The sequence below is a fragment of the Colias philodice genome, chromosome 18 (assembly GCF_061535455.1).
Source record: "Colias philodice isolate Cphi_HAF_F1 chromosome 18, ilColPhil1 Martin Lab GWU primary, whole genome shotgun sequence".
Taxonomy (NCBI): domain Eukaryota; kingdom Metazoa; phylum Arthropoda; class Insecta; order Lepidoptera; family Pieridae; genus Colias; species Colias philodice.
The window spans coordinates 2,021,161-2,041,946 of NC_143103.1; the positions used below are offsets into that span (position 1 = coordinate 2,021,161).

Consider the following 20,786-nt stretch of genomic DNA (forward strand, 5'->3'; position numbering starts at 1 on the left):
AACAAAAAAGATTATCCAAGTACCAGTCATTCTTCCTCCTTCCTTTTTCCTCAAACTGAAATCAAAAATTCTCAACTCTACTCACCTGATCATTCAACGTCAACTCAGTGAAGCCGGGTATCTGTTTGGCCCAACCAATAACGCCTACTAACTCCCGATCATATAGTTCTGCCAATAGGGCCAGTGTCCTTGCTGTGGGGTCCGTCACACCCGCGGGGGGTGCTGCACATGATAATAGTTCTGGCTCGTAGGACGATAGCGCCTCTAGCACCTGGAAATATGGATATATGTATAATATGCTACAGATAACATTAAAAGCTAAAATTTACTCATTTTAGCTTTTGTTGTTTCACTTAACGATTACATCCTGTATACTTACAGGGTGTAATTGTTAAGTGTGCACAGGCGATTATTCCGTAACTATTGCATATATCAAAAAACTATAAATTGATATCGAAAGTACTTAACCTAATGCGTAAAATGACAATAAAAACTTTTTAACACCCTGTATACAAAATTTAGGTTTGGGTCACGCCAAAGTATCCTGTTATCTAACTTCTACATAAAATACGGTGAGAATTGAACTCTGTCATGTTGAGAAATGTTAGTTAGTAAATAGGATGTTTTAAAAGCTGGTAACCATAAGGCAACTACTGATACCACTTCTAAAACTATATAATTTTAGGATACAGGAAATGACACTTTTCCAAATATATTTTCCGCTTCAAGGACATAAAAAATCAACATACTGATAACCATTTTAAATTACTATAATCAAAAATAGGTATTCGTAAAAGTAATTTGTGTTAGAGTTATTTTAACTGCATTATTATGTTTTTATTTTGTGTTATGTTTGCAGTTTATATGATAAAGCATAAAAAAAAGTTAAACATAACTAACCTAACCTAATACGGAAAGACATAACACTTGGCCACACACACGCACGCATTTGTTTAAATAAAAATCTTATGTGTAAATATCTATATATCTTTTTGTCTGCCTCGTCATTTTTACAAGAGTAAATAGTCCTGAAAATTAATTACGAGTAGTCTATACATATAATAAAACAGTAACCAGACCATTTCTGTACATTTTTTTAAGTTTTGTCAAGCAATATGGATGTTTTTTAGAAAACAAAAACACTTGAGAGGTGTCAAGGGGCACCCGGATGGAACGAAGTTACAAAATAAATGTCTTCTCTCTACTAAAGAGAGATAGAAACAGACAAAGAAACACGCACACGCCTTACAACTATAGCAAAAGTGTCGTTACTATGTACTTTTTGTGTAAATTCTGTCTAGCCCCTTTCGCAACGCGCGATGAGAAACTTCGTTCCATAAAAAATATTTATTTCTATTTATAAACATGTACATACAAATAGAAAATGTAATTACATAATATATTTTTATTAGAAAGTTCATTGTCCTTCATATTGTATCTTTGATATTTTTGGTCGAATATAATGGATACTTCTGCGAACATTTTTTCATAAAAAGACAAGGAATTACGATTTTGGTATTAATAATGTCATATAAAAATTACTTTACGATGAAAATAGTTTTGTTTTTTATTTCATTGTCTATTCATGAATAAAGAATAGTCGCAGAATCCGTTATACTCAATCAAAAAAGGTCAAGAATATCCCCAATATGACGGCCACGTGCAATATGTATTGTAACAACAGCTCTCTAATATCTATAAATATGTGACCCTGAAATAGTTGACTAAATTGGCTCTAAACACACTAATCGCCTAAAATATCACATTTGTTAAATTCTAGTAGGAAGTAGCTATCAATTTGTGACAAATAAAACGTATTAAAATTACATTGAGCGTCTACAAAAGGAGGGAATTATCATCAATAATCAATAATATAATAAATTCAATCAAAAAATTGTTTTTAAGAATTTATGCAGCGTGCGTTTGTTAGCTTTAATGTTTTATCGAGTAAATTTTGAATTTAAAGACAACTTCCAGAGCTGGAGATATTTTTATTTAAGTGTGGTCGAAGCATCGATTTATTTGGGCTCAGACGTTGTTTATACGACGTTTGACCCAACTACCCTCACTTTGTTAATAGTCGTTGACTTACTGTGATTTGTTATCAACTGTCTACATCAATTAGGCAGTTGTGTAGAATCGCAATACATTCTTATTACATTCAAACTAATATTTAACCCGGCCTCCCGTGTGTTATTTCATATATTACATATTATATAAGGAAAAATACAAAAACTAAATAAATGTCCTACATAATAATATCGAATTAGGAGTGCGTAGTCAAGTGCGGGAGCGGCACGCCAAGCACACTTTACGGCGCCATCTTATCTCTTACCTCGCGTAGCATGCCCGTGCGCAGTCACTTGCGGAATTGTAACGACTAGCACACACGGCAGTACCAGGGCACTATTGGCTACATTACATTTCATCCAACCGGCTACCCAGCACGAATTGGCATGACTTGCATACTATAGAGAAGTAAAATTGGCACTTCTGGCCACGTTACACAGCACCCAGCTGATCACCCAGCACGCTCACCTTGATATCATCGAGCTGCGGGCGCGGGTGCGCGGGCGCGGGCACTTTCGGTTCTAGCATGATTGGCACACACGACAGAATCAGGGCACTATTGGCTACATTACACTTCATCCAACCGGCTACCCAGCACGAATTGCCTACTGGCATACTTTAGTGCAGTACAATTGGCACTTCTGGCCACGTTACACAGCACCCAGCTGATCACCCAGCACGCTCACCTTAATATCGTCGAGCTGCGGGCGCGGGTGCACGGGTGCGGGCTGATCCGGCGCCCGGCGGTACTTCTGCCGGCCCCCACGCACGCGGTCCAGCCGCACGCCCTCACGCAGCGTGCCCGTGCGCAGGCACTTGCGGGATTAGCACGACTAGTACACACAACAGTTCCAGGACACTTCTGGCCACGTTACACAGCATCCAGCTGATCACCCAGCACGCTCACCTTGATATCGTCGAGCTGCGGGCGCGGATGCACGGGTGCGGGCTGATCCGGCGCCCGGCGGTACTTCTGCCTGCCCCCACGCACGCGGTCCAGCCGCACGCCCTCACGCAGCATGCCCGTGCGCAGGCACTTGCGGAACCGGCACGCTTGACACGCTTTGCGGCGCCGCTTGTTGATCTCGCACTCGTTGGACGCGGGACACGTGTACTCTATGTTGCCCTGGTACCAAAAGCGTTGTCAATTAAAATAAACAATCGATAAAAAAAAGAAATGAAAATCTGGGTACCAAAAAGTATTTTCACACATTAATACAGCGTTGACAATTGCAAATAACAATCGATAAAGAAAAAAGAACTGAAAATCTGGGTACCAAAAAGTATAAGTATACAGCGTTGTCAATTGAAATAAACAATCGATAAAAAAAATGTTAATCTGGAAATGGAATAAAATATACAATTGTTACTCAAAGGATTTCTTCAATTATTCAAAAATCATTAATCATCCCAAAATAATTTAAGTTACTACAGCATTAAGCACTAACACGGAGAAACCTTAAAAATCCCAAACTATTAGTTACATAAATGTATTTTCAAAGATAAGGAAAATGAATGCACTTTTAATTTTTCCTTGTATCCAAACTAGAATCGGTATAAAAATCTGAATACTAAAACAATAACAAAATCTTCATATCTAAAAGCGTTCAACTCGTTACGTAAATATCTTAAAACAACACAGAGTTTAAACTGAACTTGGTCAAACTTTCAGGGTCGCGTATTACGAGACATTACGCTCCGCCCGCAATCAGTGGCGTATTTATTTTGACAGAATCAAGTTTAACATTAAATAAATTAAAACAGTTGCGAAGTATATTAATAGCCCGACCACATACAATATACATTAAACTGATATCATACAAGAAACTGTCAAAATGTTGAGTGCATTATCTTCTTAAACTGAATATGATTCTAGTTTTTAATGAAAAAATTAATACAAAGTTAATATCAAACTCAAACGTATATTGATTCAAAACGAGTAAAAGTTGTTAACCTTTGAATATCTTTCACCGATACCCTTTACCCTATTACTGATTAGACTATAATGTAAAAAATGTTTTATTCTTTATAAGGCCTATGTCAATAATAATTAATAAAATATAAACATCATCTCGATTTCTTAAATTTATCACTTATATAGAGAAAACACGCACGCACGTACACACACACGCACGCACACACGCACGCAACTACGCACACACTTAAACCCTTTTGGGTAGGACGGGCTCTAACCTGTATGGTCCGTTTGAAGAAAGCCTTGCACGCTTCACAACTAGCGACTCCATAGTGGAAGCCCGATGCCACGTCACCACATACGAGACAAACTCTTCGTGGTGCGTCATCGTCTCTAGCCCCACTCGCAGCAGCGGCTGTGGTGGAGGAACAGTGCTGTTGCTCTGGGCTGGCGTTCCCCACGAGGCTTCCCTCGCCGGGGGACACGCAGAACTTTATCTCCTCCTTCGGCTCTATATCTAACTGTGGAAGAAAGTTGTCGTTCTTGTCTTATATCAAGCTATATTGTAAACAACTTTTTAATCGTGCACTATGAATAGAGTCGACTTAACACCATATTCAATGGCTGTTCAAACAAGATAATAAAGTTTAAACCGAAAATGTTTTCTGGACTAAGTTAAATGTCTGTCTAGATTGCTATCTGAGGAAATACGTTGCATTGTTTTTGTGAAAATGAGATTTTAATAAACCATTATTATTCTTATACCTACTTGTAATAAAAGTCAGCAATACACTGACATTCAGAAAATCCATAGCTTATTTTTAAACGTATGTTAAAAATTATTAAAAGAATTAAAGAAAAGTTTAAACACAATTTCCATGTAAAGGTTGAAAAATTGGAAAGTTTATGTTGATTATAAAATTGATAAATGGTTCATGTCACATTTTAAAATTAGTATTTACTACTTAGAAGCACGCAAGTCTAGTTATATCATCCAGTACGCAAAAGAAGAAATGCTGATATTTTTGCTATTGTTGATTTATGTTATGGTATAGTTCCATAAATACAAATATATTTATAATCAGCGACAAAACAAATTACTAACTATTTATAGAGAAAACGTAAACTAATCATGAACAAATTCTACCGCTCAATAAATACCTAAAGCTCATTTTCCACATCCCGCCCACCATATATTTCAAAGAGAAAGGCATTAGAAAATATATTTTCATCACACCACTTGAACTATGATCGTTACCGCCCTTGAAAGTTCACAATATTATGGGCCATCTTCACAATTGGCAGCGCTGGGCGAGTAGAGGCAATCACGATAGTATAGAGAGCCTATAGTAGAGCCATTTTAATAGGCAACATTTGACAGTTCAACAAAATTCAAAAACGTAACCTAGTAACGACGACATAGAATAACATGATATTTCGTTTTGTTAGATCTGCACATTTGCTTAACTTTTTTCAATTACGATTACATATTTATAATAATAATGACCGATACAAGTAATTTTAAGATTTCATTTTACTGATAAACCATTTAGTCCATTGAATAAAAAGTTCTAGAGTGCGTGTGTTAGTAACGTAAGATGTTTCTTCGGAAACATGTCAAGAGTCCCTAGGTAATAAACATACTAAAACCCCGGGCCACTAGGAGGAGCCCCGGAGTGGGGGGAGGGGGGAAATGAGTCCATTTTTTCATTTTTCGCTTAAATCTCAAAAACGGTACATGTTAGAGAAAAACTTTCAAGGAAAAGTTGAAAGGCCATAGAATTATCTACAAGTTGTACCTGAATCATTTTTTCCTATATCCTACCGTTTCTGAGTTATACGCAGTAAAACATGATTTTGGCTCAAACAATTTCCACATCAATCGATCAAAAAATATTTCTTTCTTCCAAAAAACTCAAAAGTGCAACTTGTGACCGGTACTGATAGATTGCTCTTAATTAGGTCTATAATTGGTAAAATAAACACATTCCTCCATGGAAGCCTTTAGGAGGAATCGATTGTCAAAATATTATATTATGGTAGTTTGAGTTACTGAACTTGATCTTTTTATTTTTTTCTTCCAAAAAACTCATAAGTGCAACTTGTGACCGGTACAGATAGATTGCTCATAATTGGGTCTATCATTGATAAAAATACCAGATTCCACCACGGAGGCGTTTACGGGGAATTTAATTTTATTAGGGTAGTTACGATACTTGAACTTTTTATTTTTTTTCTCCAAAAAAACTCAAAAGTGCAACTTGTGACCGATACTGATAGATTGCTCTTAATTAGGTCTATAATTGGTAAAATAAACACATTCCTCCATGGAAGCCTTTAGGAGGAATCGATTGTCAAAATACTATATTAGGGTAGTTTGAGTTACTGAACTTGATCTTTTTATTTTTTTCTTCCAAAAAACTCAAAAGTGCAACTTGTGACCGGTACTGATAGATTGCTCTTAATTAGGTCTATAATTGGTAAAATAAACACATTCCTCCATGGAAGCCTTTAGGAGGAATCGATTGTCAAAATACTATATTAGGGTAGTTTGAGTTACTGAACTTGATCTTTTTATTTTTTTCTTCCAAAAAACTCAAAAGTGCAACTTGTAACCGGTACAGATAGATTGCTCATAATAAGGTCTATCATTGATAAAAATACTAGATTCCACCACGGAGGCGTTTACGGGGAATTGAATTTTATTAGGGTAGATACGATGCTTGAACTTTTTATTTTTTTTCTTCCAAAAAAACTCAAAAGTGCAACTTATGACCGGTACAGATAGATTGCTCATAATTAGGTCTATCATTGATAAAAAAAACCAGATTCCACCATGGAGGCGTTTAGGAGGTATTGAATTTTATTAGGGTAGTTACGATACATGAACTTTTTAACTAACTACCCTAATAAAATTCAATTCCCCGTAAACGCCTCCATGGTGGAATCTGGTATTTTTATCAATGATAGACCTAATTATGAGCAATCTATCTGTACCGGTCACAAAATGCACTTTTGAGCTTTTTGGAAGAAAAAAAATAAAAAGTTCATGTATCGTTACTACCCTGATAAAATTCAATTCCCCGTAAACGCCTCCGTGGTGGAATCTGGTATTTTTAGAAATGATAGACCTAATTATGAGCAATCTATCTGTACCGGTCACAAGTTGCACTTTTGAGTTTTTTGGAAGAAAAAAATAAAAAGATCAAGTTCAGTAACTCAAACTGCCCTAATATAATATTTTGACAATCGATTCCTCCTAAAGGCTTCCATGGAGGAATGTGTTTATTTTACCAATTATAGACCTAATTAAGAGCAATCTATCAGTACTGGTCACAAGTTGCACATTTGAGTTTTTTGGAAGAAAGAAATATTTTTTGATCGATTGATGTGGAAATTGTTTGAGCCAAAATCATGTTTTACTGCGTATAACTCAGAAACGGTAGGATATAGGAAAAAATGATTGAGGTACAACTTGTAGATAATTCTATGGCCTTTCAACTTTTCCTTAAAAGTTTTTCTCTAACATGTACCGTTTTTGAGATTTAAACGAAAAATGAAAAAATGGACCCATTTCCCCCCTCCCCCCACTCCGGGGCTCCTCCTAGTGGCCCGGGGTTTTAGTATGTTTATTACCTAGGGACTCTTGACATGTTTCCGAAGAAACATCTTACGTTACTAACTCACGCACTCTAGACCCCCCTTGGAAGGATTCATTCAATGGACTAATTCTAAACATAATAAACAATTTCTCAATTGAAGAACTGACGTCGCTACAATTTTGTGTCAATAAACCTTTTTTCTTTTTAAATAACAGAGATGTTACTCTAAAAATCGAATTTGACATCTAGAATCGAATACATTGATTACTTGTGAATAAAAATCATCATATAAATTAATAAATTCGATTGACAAATGTTTCAAATCCGTATCGATTAATTCACTTTAATCGATGTTTTTAAGCAGGTTACCTCTCTTCGAAGATAAAATTGATAGACGTCAAATGTTGCCTATTAAATTGGCTCGACAATAAATGTCTATGATCGGCCGTCATTGTAGATGTTTATTCATAATCGCCGTAATTGCATCAAACATCGACGATTTGTTGGGCCAACGCTGCCCATTGTGACAAGGGCCCGTTAGGAACACTCCAAACATATTACAGGCCATTTAAAACCCTATTGCTTACGTCACACGGCTGCATCATTGGCATCGGTCTGGGCTGCTGTTCCGGAGGCGAGTACTGCGGTGGCGGTTCAGCCTCTTGTTTGACACGTCGCAGTAGGGGCTCACCACTCACTGCTGACATCATTTGCACCTGGAATAAGAGGGTAGACGTCAATATCAGTCAGGATACTTGAAATTTCGTTTCGCTATTTCGTCATTCATTGGTCCAGAAACACATAAGTAGGTGAAACTGAACATCCCCTAGATGCAATTAAAATAGAAATAAATATGCAAGCTTCGCGTCCTCTAAGCCGCAGGCGAAATATGTAGTATAATATTAAAATAATACACATCATAGGATCTTATTAAACAAACAAACAAACAAAATATTTTATTGTGCACCACAGAGAAAAGTACAAATAAGGACACAATACATTAGTTAATAAAAGAGCACAACAGGCGGTCTTATCGCTCAGACAGCGATCTCTTCCAGACAACCTGGTGGACAATTTATATAATAATATTTTATATTAAAATATTATATTATATCCGAATACGGTAAACAAATAAATTCTAACGATCAATAAACGCTTATATGAATAAAGATAAGCCCAAAAGAGAGATTGGATACCACAAACGTTAATAATATTCCGAATAATCTTTTGTTTCATAAAAGACTATCTAATTACATTCCTGGAATTTCCGATTACAACCTTAAACGCTTCATCCTAATCCTTCATATTACCTGTTTAAATTCCATACGAAACCGGAGAGCATAAAAAACAACAAAAGAAAATCTCAGAATCCATCAAACGCAGGAAGTAGTTGCTCAAATTCAAAGTATAATTTCCCTTTTTTCAGCTGCAAACGAAAGCGTCATCTATTTATTTTTAGCTTGAAAAATACTACTAAATCGCCTTGAAAAACTGCCGTGTACATAGCACGATTATCGTCATATAATTGTTTCACGCTCTCACACAAACGTTTCATGAAGAAAGTACAATAAAAGTTAAATATGTATAAAATAGGTCACATTATTTGCAAGTTAGGTCATAATTTTATTATTCAGATAGCAAATAGTCGAAAATAAAATTATTATCTTTTACGCAGCCAAGGATTTAAGTTCATCGACCCAATGACATTGCCGGGTTGTGATAAAAATTCTCGTGACGCAACCGGTGCAATAATAAGATTATTAAAATAATAGCTATCTTTCGGAGAGCGATCGGGCCACAAGTGGTTAAATATACTGACAAACACACAAACACAAATTACGCAACACTGGCTCAATATTACTATTCACACTTATGTGACTTCCTTGTTATAATTTATTAATGTAAAGCTAAAACGGAAAATTTTCCTGGTTACTCTTCCAAATGGATACCTACATCTAAGGATGGTCACAACTCAACAGATTCTCGAAAGTTCCAGTATGAATAACGAAAATAACATAGAATTATGACTGTAGGCAATCATCAATACATATAATAAAATCGTAGAAAAGTGATGTCTGTACAATGAAAATATAAAAAAAAAACTTAGCAGGTGTTATTATTAAATCGATCCTGAACCCAAAACTGTAGTTAAAAAAATTTTTGTCTGTTTGTCTGTTTGTCTGTTTGTCTGTATGTTCGTGCACGCTAATCTCAGAAACGGCTTATCCGATTTAGATGCGGTTTTCACTAATATATTGTGGTAAGCTTCACTTAACATTTAGTGTTTATTTCATGTCAATCGGTTCATAAATAAAAAAGTTATGACCATTTAAGTAATCACGGCGAACATTTGCTAAGGCATTCTATACATGAATAACTTTATTACGTAAATAATTATACGCTAAAGTTATTCCTTGACATGTCCAGATGATCATATCGAAAGTACCGTGGGGTGGGGGGGGGGTTTAGCTGAGGGGGGATCAAAGGACCTTTATTTCGATTTTTGCTCATAAGTCTTAAACCTGCACAAATAGCATTATGGTTACTTCTAGGTAAATTTTCTACATAAAATGTCTTTTAAATTATGTCGTAGGTATTATATTTTTAACCCCCAACGCAAAAAGAGGGGTGTTACGTCCGCTATGTGTGTTTGCGTGTCCGTCTGTGCAACCGTAGCTCGCTAACGGGTAAAACGAATTAGATGCGTTTTTTTTTGTTACATTAGTTGTTCTTAGGTATAGTGTATCAAAATCGGTTCATCCATTTATTATATATAGGGGTAAAAGTGGGAATGGAAAAAATGAATGTTGTCAGTTATACCCAAGTGATATAGGTATCAAATGAAAATAGACGACCTGTCAGAAACAATTAGTCAAATTTTATCAAAATCGGTTCATCCATTTATTTTATATAGGGGTAAAAGTAGGAATAAATAAATGAATTTTATCAAATATACTCAAGTGACGTATCTAATGAAAGACATGACGTGTAAAGTACAATAACACATATTTTATCAAAATTGGTTCATCCATTTATTGGATATAGGTATAAAAGTGGGAATAAAAAAATGAATTTTGTCAAATTGGGTATATTTGACAGTGGCATATCAAATGAAAGGGCATGACATGACGTGAGAATTAGTATAATGAGGCATCTAGGTATTTAATCAAAATCGGTTCATCCATTTATTGGATTATAGCGGTAAAAGTGGGAATGAATAATCGAATGTGGTCAAATAATATACTCAAGCGGCATGGCATATCAATTGACGTCTGAATTACAATTAGTCATGTTTTATCAAAATCGGTTCATCTGTTTATTACATATAGGGCACCTTAGGGGTGATATAGTGGGGATAAATAATCCAAATGGAGCACCAAACGAAAGGATATGACGTGTACATATAGGTACAATTAGACATGGTTTACATCAAAATCGGTTCTGCCATTTACTAGGGGTGAAAGGGAAAAGTTGAAAGTCTGTGAAAGTAGAAGGATATGGGAGCGGGAGGATAGCCATACCCTGGAAATTTTGAACTCTTTTGTACCTAAGTTTTTTTAGCTCAGTTTAGTAATAAATTTTACTAACAGTTATTTTGTGTTATTATTTATTTTATTTCTTAACTGTAAAATAATCTGTAAGTACTTATAATTTAGTTGTTTAGTAGTACGTGTTTCAAGACGTGTTTACTCAATAATTGTGTGTTAATTAGTAACTACTATGCAGTCACTATTCCACGCGAACGAAGTCGCGGGCACAGCTAGTATTTAATATTTTCGTATTTGGGGTTGAAAGAAAACTGCAGATATTCTATTTATATATCCAAGATATGAAATCTTGGATAAAAGTTTTTATATGAAACTTATGGAACCCTTTTTATATTTATATCCTATAGAAATAAAAATATTTGATAGTATCAATTAGGAGTCGTCAAAATCTTAACATCTAACATCTGCTGATCAAAACAAGATCAAGCCTTCCACCGCTTCGCATCGCACATGTACACATTCAAGGCCATCCTAAAAACATAAGAGCGATTTGTCAAGTCATCAAGCGCAGAGCCGTAATGTTTACAGCAAGCCTATCCCAACACTAGCGCCGTTGAGCCGGGCCGCGTGAGCCGAGCGGCGAGGCCACCGCGGTCCGCGTAGCCGAATAACGAATTGCCATTTATCTACGAACCTCCAAGGTGACTCCACGGACACACGGTCGATGAACTGGCGCGCTTGTTATTATGAATATCTATTCGCGCCTCAACACACCGAAAATCGCATGCTTACGCGATTTTATCGAATTCAAGGCCACCCGCCCGCCTGGGCTACTTTTTTGTCAGCCAAATACCAATGAACGGCTAAAAATTGACCGTCTATTGGACCTGACCAAGGACAACGTGATTTAGCACACTTTTTACACTTTGGCGAGTTCCTACAGGAGGAAGAGTATCTCTCTCCATTATCATTTAATCCTAAGCAAATGTGATGAACCCCGAAGTATTTATGCATAACACTCCTTAAGCAGTAATCCAAATTTTATTATAATACAGCTTTACCTTTTCATGATTAACAAAGCCAATTACTTTTGTACAATTTACGTAATTAAAAATATAAGTCAGAGTGCTCCTTCTAGAATATTCTCATTTGAGTGATACTAATTAGTAATTACTTACTTTACTTTAGTCACTTCAAAGAATAAGTAGGTTATTTCGTAAATCCCAAACCAGTTCATTTTGAAAAATCTATTACGTTATACATATAATTGTACCTACTGCTCCACATTATGATCAGAATACCTATTCCTTTAGAATTTATTTAAAGAACATTCCAAGTATGACTGACAATGGTTATTCTTATTTATATCGCAATTTTTATTTTTTATCATGTGCATACTCAAAGTTTTAGGCATTAAAATTTCTCTTGAAAATCTTATGAAATTTATTATAATCGCATGCAGTATAGCTCTATGCAATCAATAATTAGTTATTGATACTATACTCATGAAAGTATTAGAGAAATTAATAAATTCACAGCAACGTGTTCATTTATGATTTTTCGCTTATCGCACACAATAAAAGACTAGGTTTTTATTTGCCTCTTTATCAGAAACATCGTGACGTACATTAGCAATAGCCGATAGAAAAAAATATCAGCGACGCGACGCATTGTTTATGAAAATCCCGGACCTACCACAACATTATGATCGTTTAGCATTGCCAACGTCTTTGCCATATTTTTCCATATGTTATCATATCGATATCTCTTGCTACACGATAAAAAATCAACTTCAAATAAAATATCAATTAGCTGTCACGCTGTTGTTACGAAAGTTTTCAATTATAAAGAACCACTTAATTGAATCGTTTTAGGCATTACCGGTTTTTCTTTTGTTCCGCTGTAATATCACAAACATCGATCGAGCTATTTTAAGTTATCTCAAATATCGGATATCGACAAACGTGTGGGCTGTAAAACTCGTTATTAAGGTTAAGAGATTTATGTAAGGAGACTAACAATTCTAACACGGACAAAACGTGTTCGTATCAAAAACTGAGAACATAATTAGTAATTACAAAACTGACAGACTTTTTTGCGAGCTGTAATTTGCTTCGCTGCAACTTTTGACAAATTGATTTAGGTACCTTTTGAGGATATGTTACAAAAAAATGTAATTGAGAATTAACAATCGAGAATTGTATATTTGCTGAATCCGGCATTCCAAATCGGTTACCATGGTAAATGCTTCTGCATGTTATACATAATGCAAATATTCAATCCTTTCCCATACATAATTGAGCCGTGCATATTGCATACACTTTTGCAATGTACCTACGTAATACTACAAAAATACACTTAAATTGAACTCAATAAAAATTTTAAGAAAATTATAGCTTCAGTTCTAGTTTAAATAACTTTTCACCACGCTACTTTTCTTATAAACGCAAAGCTTTTGATTTAAAATAAAATAAATGAATTTTTTACCCAGAAAGTTATTCCTAAGTATTTGGAACGTATAAAATCAATAGAGCTCGTTCGTTGGAAATTCTCGAGATATTAGTCAATGGAAATGTAGCTCCATAAGTATTCTTTTAAGTCTTCAATACTTACAAGAACCTAGCGTTGAATGAACATACTCATCCCACAAGACGATTGACGTTAGAGAAGGAACCGAATTCAGGGCCGTACGCCTGTATAAGAGCTTCGGACGATATTCGGTAAACATTCAAGCCGAGCATTGCTTAACATGTTCTCGAAATTAGCGCAGCGATTGCATTTGATTGGCACGTTAAAAATAGACAAAAAAGTCTACTTATATAACGTGCAGCATTTGCGTGTGGTCCCACAACGTCCAAGGTAACATTAGTTATTCACAGACAGACCGCCCGTCGATGATTTCACTACTCCCAATCAGAGAGTCTTGCAAACAAGTTACACACTTGATCTTTGCGATAGATAGCATGTCATTAAAATTAAATCTAATTGGAATACGGAAGAACAGCTATTTCCTTGACCAGTTTTGACAGGCAGTGTTTATCCTAACACTGTTTGAAATTAATTTGAGAGTAATGAATTCGGAAGACCAAATACTTCCTGCAGGTACTTTTTGAATATACGATTAACGATGTGCGATTATAAATTGCATTTTGAATTTCAAGGATACCTAATTAAATGATCACTCTTTAGTGATAAGGGCGCCCTCTGTGCTAGTTTAGCTATAAGTTTTAGTTTTAAGTAATTTGTATAACTAGCATAGTAAAGTGTTATAAATAAATAAAAATAAATGTCTCTAGCTCAAAAGTCAGCATTATGATTTGTACATAAATATGTACATCATTATTTGTGTCCCACGTACGAACGTACTGTAGTAACTAAATCTATACTAATATTATAAAGAGGAAAAGTTTGTAAGTATGTATGTAAGTATGTATGTATGTATGGTTTTCACGCAAAAACTACTGGACCGATTTCAAAAATTCTTTCACCATTAGAAAGCTGCATCTTTACTGAGCAACATAGGCTATATTGCATTTTCAAAAAAATTAGAGATCCTTACCAAAAATGCAATAATGTAACCCAAGGTGTAAAAAAATCCTCAATAAAACTTCTGTCATCGCGTGCGCTGCGGAATCTATTGAAGATAGAACAAAAAAATGTTCTACGGTATTATAGAATGGATCAATGTCTACAAGAAAGTCCGCGATACCATATGTCCATCTTCAGTAGTTATGTTACTACAACAACTTTTTTACGTTTTCAAAGTAAATAGAAGTGCCGACAGTAATCAAACCATGTTATCCATACACATATATTAATCCTTATCCCATTAAATGATGTTTTATTATAGACTGTTTCAATACCAGCAAAATACTTTTTAAATGAAAAGAATTGGATATTCCATTCAAAAGATATAACGAATTTTTAAAAGTGTCAATCTACAGAAAATAGTAGGTATACTGTTCGAGCAGGCCGTAGTGCGGGGGTCACGGAGGAATTCTACCAATATGCGTCTTGACGGAACACAGTGGGGTTTTGGTCGGTAGGAATCCGACATAACCCACGGCCCCTCCCCCGGAGGCCGTGGGTATCTATGAAAGATTTCCCCACTAAAACAAAAAAAAAGGCCTTAGTGCGGGACGGGGTAAAGGTGATTTTCATGTGATTAAAAATTAAACCTATAGTCCGACCTATAGTAGACTTTTCACTGTAACGATATCGCTATCTATGCGTGTGAAACCGCAGGGCATTGCTAGTGCTATATAATTCATGTCAGGTGCCAAATCACAAAAACCTACGTAATCTCCGGAAGAATTTTATTCTCGTTCCAACTAAAAAAATCAACCGACTCCTACTGTAAAAGTTATTTTTACGAACAAAACAACACAAATTATTCAGATAGTGAGTAATGAAATAAATTTAGAAGCACCAAAGCTACATGTCGAAATAGCATTTAGTTTTATGATTCCAAGTAATCAAATCATAATTTTAAAATATCAAACCTCAGTTAATTATGGGTTTGCGTAATAATATATCAATGTCTACCCGGAGGCGAATCTAAACGGGCCTGGGAGATTCGTGTTAATCGTGAGTGAATAATTTAATTATAATTATCATCTTAAAGAGAATCAGACGTCGCGCCTAGCGTTACGTATATGGGTAGGTCAGGTCCGTGAACCTACAAAGAGAAACCCAGGCAAATTCGGCGGCGGCTGTCGAGGTAAAAATAAATAGAGGGGAGATACGAATAGGGTGGGGTGGGAAGGCGGGTGGAAGGTGCGAGGGCGCGGGGCCGGGGCGGGGGTTGCGTCTAGACGGCGGCCTTGACCGTGGCGTGGTTTCCGCGCGCTCCGACCCACTGTCGCAACTCGCAGCCCACCGACCGACTGCGGAGCATGCCTTGCCACTTCGAGCAACGGTATACGGGAACGGCGAACGTGCAGCGTGCCCTTACTACATTATTACCCTAAACGGCCATCACGTATCACCACTTATATAAAACGACAGATATGGAAGGTGGTGATTTAATTTCAACTGTTAAAAGAACTGTTGCGTTACATAAATAAAATATATAAAATTATACATGATTTGAATTTAAAATAAGCCAGAATTATTCATCTTTATTAAAAATTCTTAAGTGGCAATTTATTAATTTATGAATATTCTTTACAAATTGTTACTTTTTAAAGCAGTTATCCTTGTCCATGTCTACACTCAATATCTAGATATATAAAGTATAAAAATAAGGATACAAGGACAATAATGTTAATGTTAATAAAACTATAAACGCATTAATAAATAAATGGCCCCTCATAATGGCAGCGAAAGCCCAAAGAGCGAGCGATGAAAATGAGCTAGAACAAGGCGGTCGGTAAGGCGCACGCCGGTCTGTGAACTCTAGCGATTCGACATTGTGCCGACATTGAGTCGGGGCTAAATAATGCAGATAGCGCGGTGTCAACGACCGACATCGCCCAATATCACCACGCGGACAACTACCAAAAACACCTGCCCAGCTCTACCGCTCTACCAATCTAACCGCTCTACCGCCCCGACCAATAGGCGAGCGGCTAGATACGACCTACCACAATCTCTAGGCAATTGTGGCAACATTTACATACTTTCTGAAGCGATGCGTGACACACGAAGGTTTCGCAAACATTCATCATAAATCACATCTCATCGCCGTTCTCGGTATTGGGATATTGAAATTCCTTCATGTAAAACAAAGGAAGGCATAAGCAAAACTAATCTGATATAAAAGCAGAACCAAAAAATTCGGTACTTAGCTTGTTTTAATATTGCGTGACACAATCATTATCTTAACGATAATAGGTACCTATATATCACAATTCGTAAAGTATTAGTAGGTACAGGCCTGCAAAATTGATCATGTAAATGGAAAAAAAAGCAATTAATTTAAGTATTAAAAACAGGAGCTAAAAATATAAATGATGTTTTAATTATAAAAACACAAAATACATCAAAATGATAATTTTTAATTGCACGAAAAACATTAGGTACCTACCTACCTACGTAATGCGCATTCTGCATCTTTGTAAATAAAATTGAAAAGGTATGCAAAGGAATAAGGTGACCCAGTCACACGTTACATCATTCGTACCGCACACGACAATGAATGTTAAAAACAATAGAAAGTGGTTAAAACGCAGTGAATACATTTCAATATAATACATGTAAAGAGGGGCTTATGATTTTATATAATTCGGAAATGGTTCGAAGCTCGAATGTCGGTTGATTCACGCAGACGCTGAACTAGATGGGGCGGGGGGTGGTGCGACGGAACGCCGGGTGACATTGCGCGGCCGATGACATCGCGCCCGACCTATACCAAGGCTCGCGCCGCGGAAAACTACGCCTCACCGCTCTCTCCCTAATCACTCTTCAATATTTTTCGGTGGCAATCAGATGAAAAACAACATTTATACATCCATATAAACGAGTTACTTTATCCGTCTGACAATGATTTAGAGCTGATTAACTACAGAGCGAAATAAGCTACATAAAATATAAGCCTAGGGAAGATTAGATCGCAAACTCATGAATTTTTATTCCATTTTAACGATATCTTTGTGCTATTTATGTTTTACCGTTACCTCTAAAATTTCCAAGATATCTTAAAAAATTTAAGGTTGAGTTGGTAATTACGTATGATATCCTCGTCACAAAAGATGGAGTATGAGATAACTGATTACGGGTATTGCATAATATAAAGGACGGGTCAATAAAAGTATTACATTTATGCGACAAGCATGACAAACCGAAAGCCGGGATTACTTATAAATTCACAAAAAGTACAATTTCGAAGGCGCTTTTTCTCTCATACAACCGTAATACGGTCCTGAATAATAACATATTTAGGTCACGCATTTGAGTAGATCCGAGAAAAGAGTAAATACATAGAAGTGAATTTAAAAAGAATGTGAAGAAAATAAAATGAAAAGTCTCGCGGCCTAATAACGTGGTATTTAATAACTGGCTTTTGATAGCCTGACCTTTCAATTAAAACAGTGCTTTCTAGCGACACATCCATAACGCAATATTAAAATAACAAACCATACTTTATCTTTGCAGTGAATAAAATAGTGCATGATAAAAATGTCAAGTGTATTTAGACAGTCATTTTATATCTATTTTATTGCGTAATTAGTCAAAGGTACGGAGTACAAAATTAACGGGTGTTAGGCTATTACCTAAATTAGTTCTACGTGGTACTGGAAGATACAGCAAAGTAGGTAGGATTCTTATTCCTAAATAATTGTCTGGTTTTAAAATTCCTGGCTTGAAAAGAATGGAAGATTTTGTTAAACATCATAACGCAGTCGAGAATATATATTAAATGTCGTAATTATTAGGTACATGCCTTTGATTAAATTGACACGCTCAAGTTTGCTTATCAATTTTCACGGATTACACAAAGAATACTCACATTTTCACATTGCATTCCACACTAATTTTATCAAATAACATCCGATACATTATACACACGTTTAAAAACTGCAATTTCCATAACCGTGATTTCAGGACCATCCAGTTTAAAATTCATAAAGTTTACGACGCGGATATTTACAATCATGATGGGGTCGACGATACAAAACCAGCTTGTAACGTTGTAGATGTAAACAAACGTAGCGACAGTTACGCACTGGCACGCACTGCGTACGCGCACATCACGCCTCGCCCCACCAGCGCACGCGCCGCCCAAGCACGTGCCCATCGCCTTTCAGATTGGTCCCTTCGATAATGCCGCCACGAATAACTCACGTATATATAGCCCTTCGAAATGCAACAACGAATGAGTGCTGCAGGTTAACATTTTCCCAAGTGACCCCAATAAACGGCGCTCACCATTGGCTGGTCGCTTCGAAGATTTACCTGCTTTTACGTTATGTAAGAGTTCGTTGTTTACATCGTTTAGGTTATGTATAAAAGATACAGCGCTGTATTTTAGGGGCTATTATGAAATGATTGGGTACAATTGTGGTACCTAAACATTTTATGAAGTTTCTGAAATAATTTCATTGATGAGATCAAGATTTTAGACACACACCTAAAATATAATTAAGGCCAATTGAAATTGCCGAAAAAAAATCTGCTAATCATAAGTGTATTGTTTATATTCATGCACAAAGACCTAGTCCGAACTTTGAATAAAACATTATATGATATTAAATATATGACCGATAACTATGATGATTTAACGCATGATTCACCACGAGCATTATAAATCAAGCCGAGTGCTTATCGTCAAGAAACAACCACTAATTAAATAACTGTAATTACAGCACTGCAAAAATACCTACACTGAGATAGGTAATTGAAAATATGAAATAAGAATATTTGAGAACGTAATATCTTAAACTATAACTTAAAAAATACTTCAAGTTAAAACCAATCAAATAAAAATTTATCAAAATGTGTAAAAAGTTAGACAACGCCTAAAAGTCTAAAAGACGATACCCAAGGCCACCATAAAAATTAAAGGAACATAAAACAAAGTACCGTTGATAACAGAAAACTAAAAACCCCAAGGGTACATAAATTAAATTAACAAAAGCCATGAACAAAGATAATACATAGCAATACCTGGGCAGACTAGAATTGAAGCAATTAGTTACCTCTATAATTGTTATAAATAAAAAATAGGACAGACTACCAAATATAACAGTTAGGTTTTTTGGCGATGACTCACACACGGAGACATTATACGTATTACACACATAGGTAACAAAGAGCCTTGGCGGCAGATATTTAGTCGTTATCGACAAAGCCTAGGCTGTCTATACGTATGTTGTGTTAGGACAGGCACGCGGCGGCGCGGCGCGCAGCCGACAACCTCGAATTTTGGATATAGGGTCACCACATAATGCCCAAACGTGATTTATAATTGACAAGAGAGCTAAAAGAGCTTTGTCATCTTATGCAACAGAAGTAGACTTCGTTGCATAACATCTTAGACATCATAAAATTGATCTACATTCTTGAAAATATGGTTTTATGTTTCTGAAATCTCATAATCAAGACAAAGAAAATTTGCCTATTAATTTAATCTCAGCATTATCTAATGCGATGATCAATCAGCTCTGTATTACATAATTTATCAGTAATTGTGAATGTGAAGTCTAAACTGGTTATACTTTAAGTTTCACATCTGCTCAGAAATAATTAGAACCACATTGCCAACCCTACGACAATAATAATTGTGTGGGAGAGGCCATTCGTGGAATAGCAGCCTCTAACCTTGTGTGAGTGAGTGCTACGTACAAAGAGGATTTTGGTAGTGTGCGCGCCGCCAGTTCATTGTCAAGGCCAACCGCCAAATTTCCCGCTCCAGCTCCCCTCTCCTGATACCCCTACTTCAAGTTGTCAATTATGTGTATTCGCAAACTATCGAATTGCCAATCATGGCTTTCAATCGAGGAACTCACCCCCTTAGCTATCACCCTGCTACCTACACAAAATTTTCATGTCAAAAGTAATAGGCGAGTGCTTATGTACCAATATAATTTTATCGGAATAACGTTATCACTTTCTCTTTTCCTTGACTCCGTGTATTGACGCATTTCTAAGTTAAAGATTAGAAGTTAACAACAAAGAATAGAGTTGTGCTAATTTCACAAACTTAAGTCGCAATAGGTTACAGATGTTTTATAAAATATCGTAACAATGTAAAGCGAAAATTTCCAATAC

General features: G+C 36.0%; 1 protein-coding gene across 5 annotated transcripts in view; it reads right to left on the reverse strand.

The window, feature by feature from the left end:
* Positions 1-20,786, reverse strand: part of ERR (estrogen-related receptor) — a 29,439-nt gene that overhangs the window by 2,922 nt on the left and 5,731 nt on the right. For 3 of the 5 annotated variants that reach the window (XM_089706321.1, XM_089706320.1, XM_089706318.1), the window contains 4 exons: positions 8,175-8,303; positions 4,264-4,506; positions 2,978-3,196; positions 86-271 (listed from right to left, as the gene is read on the reverse strand). In XM_089706321.1, the coding sequence (XP_089562447.1) occupies positions 86-271; positions 2,978-3,196; positions 4,264-4,506; positions 8,175-8,297 (771 nt within the window). In that variant the 5' untranslated portion in view covers positions 8,298-8,303. Of the gene's footprint in view, positions 1-85; positions 272-2,977; positions 3,197-4,263; positions 4,507-8,174; positions 8,304-18,525; positions 18,880-20,786 lie in introns of those variants that run through there. The other 2 variants (XM_089706317.1, XM_089706319.1) reach the window with 2 other exon arrangements.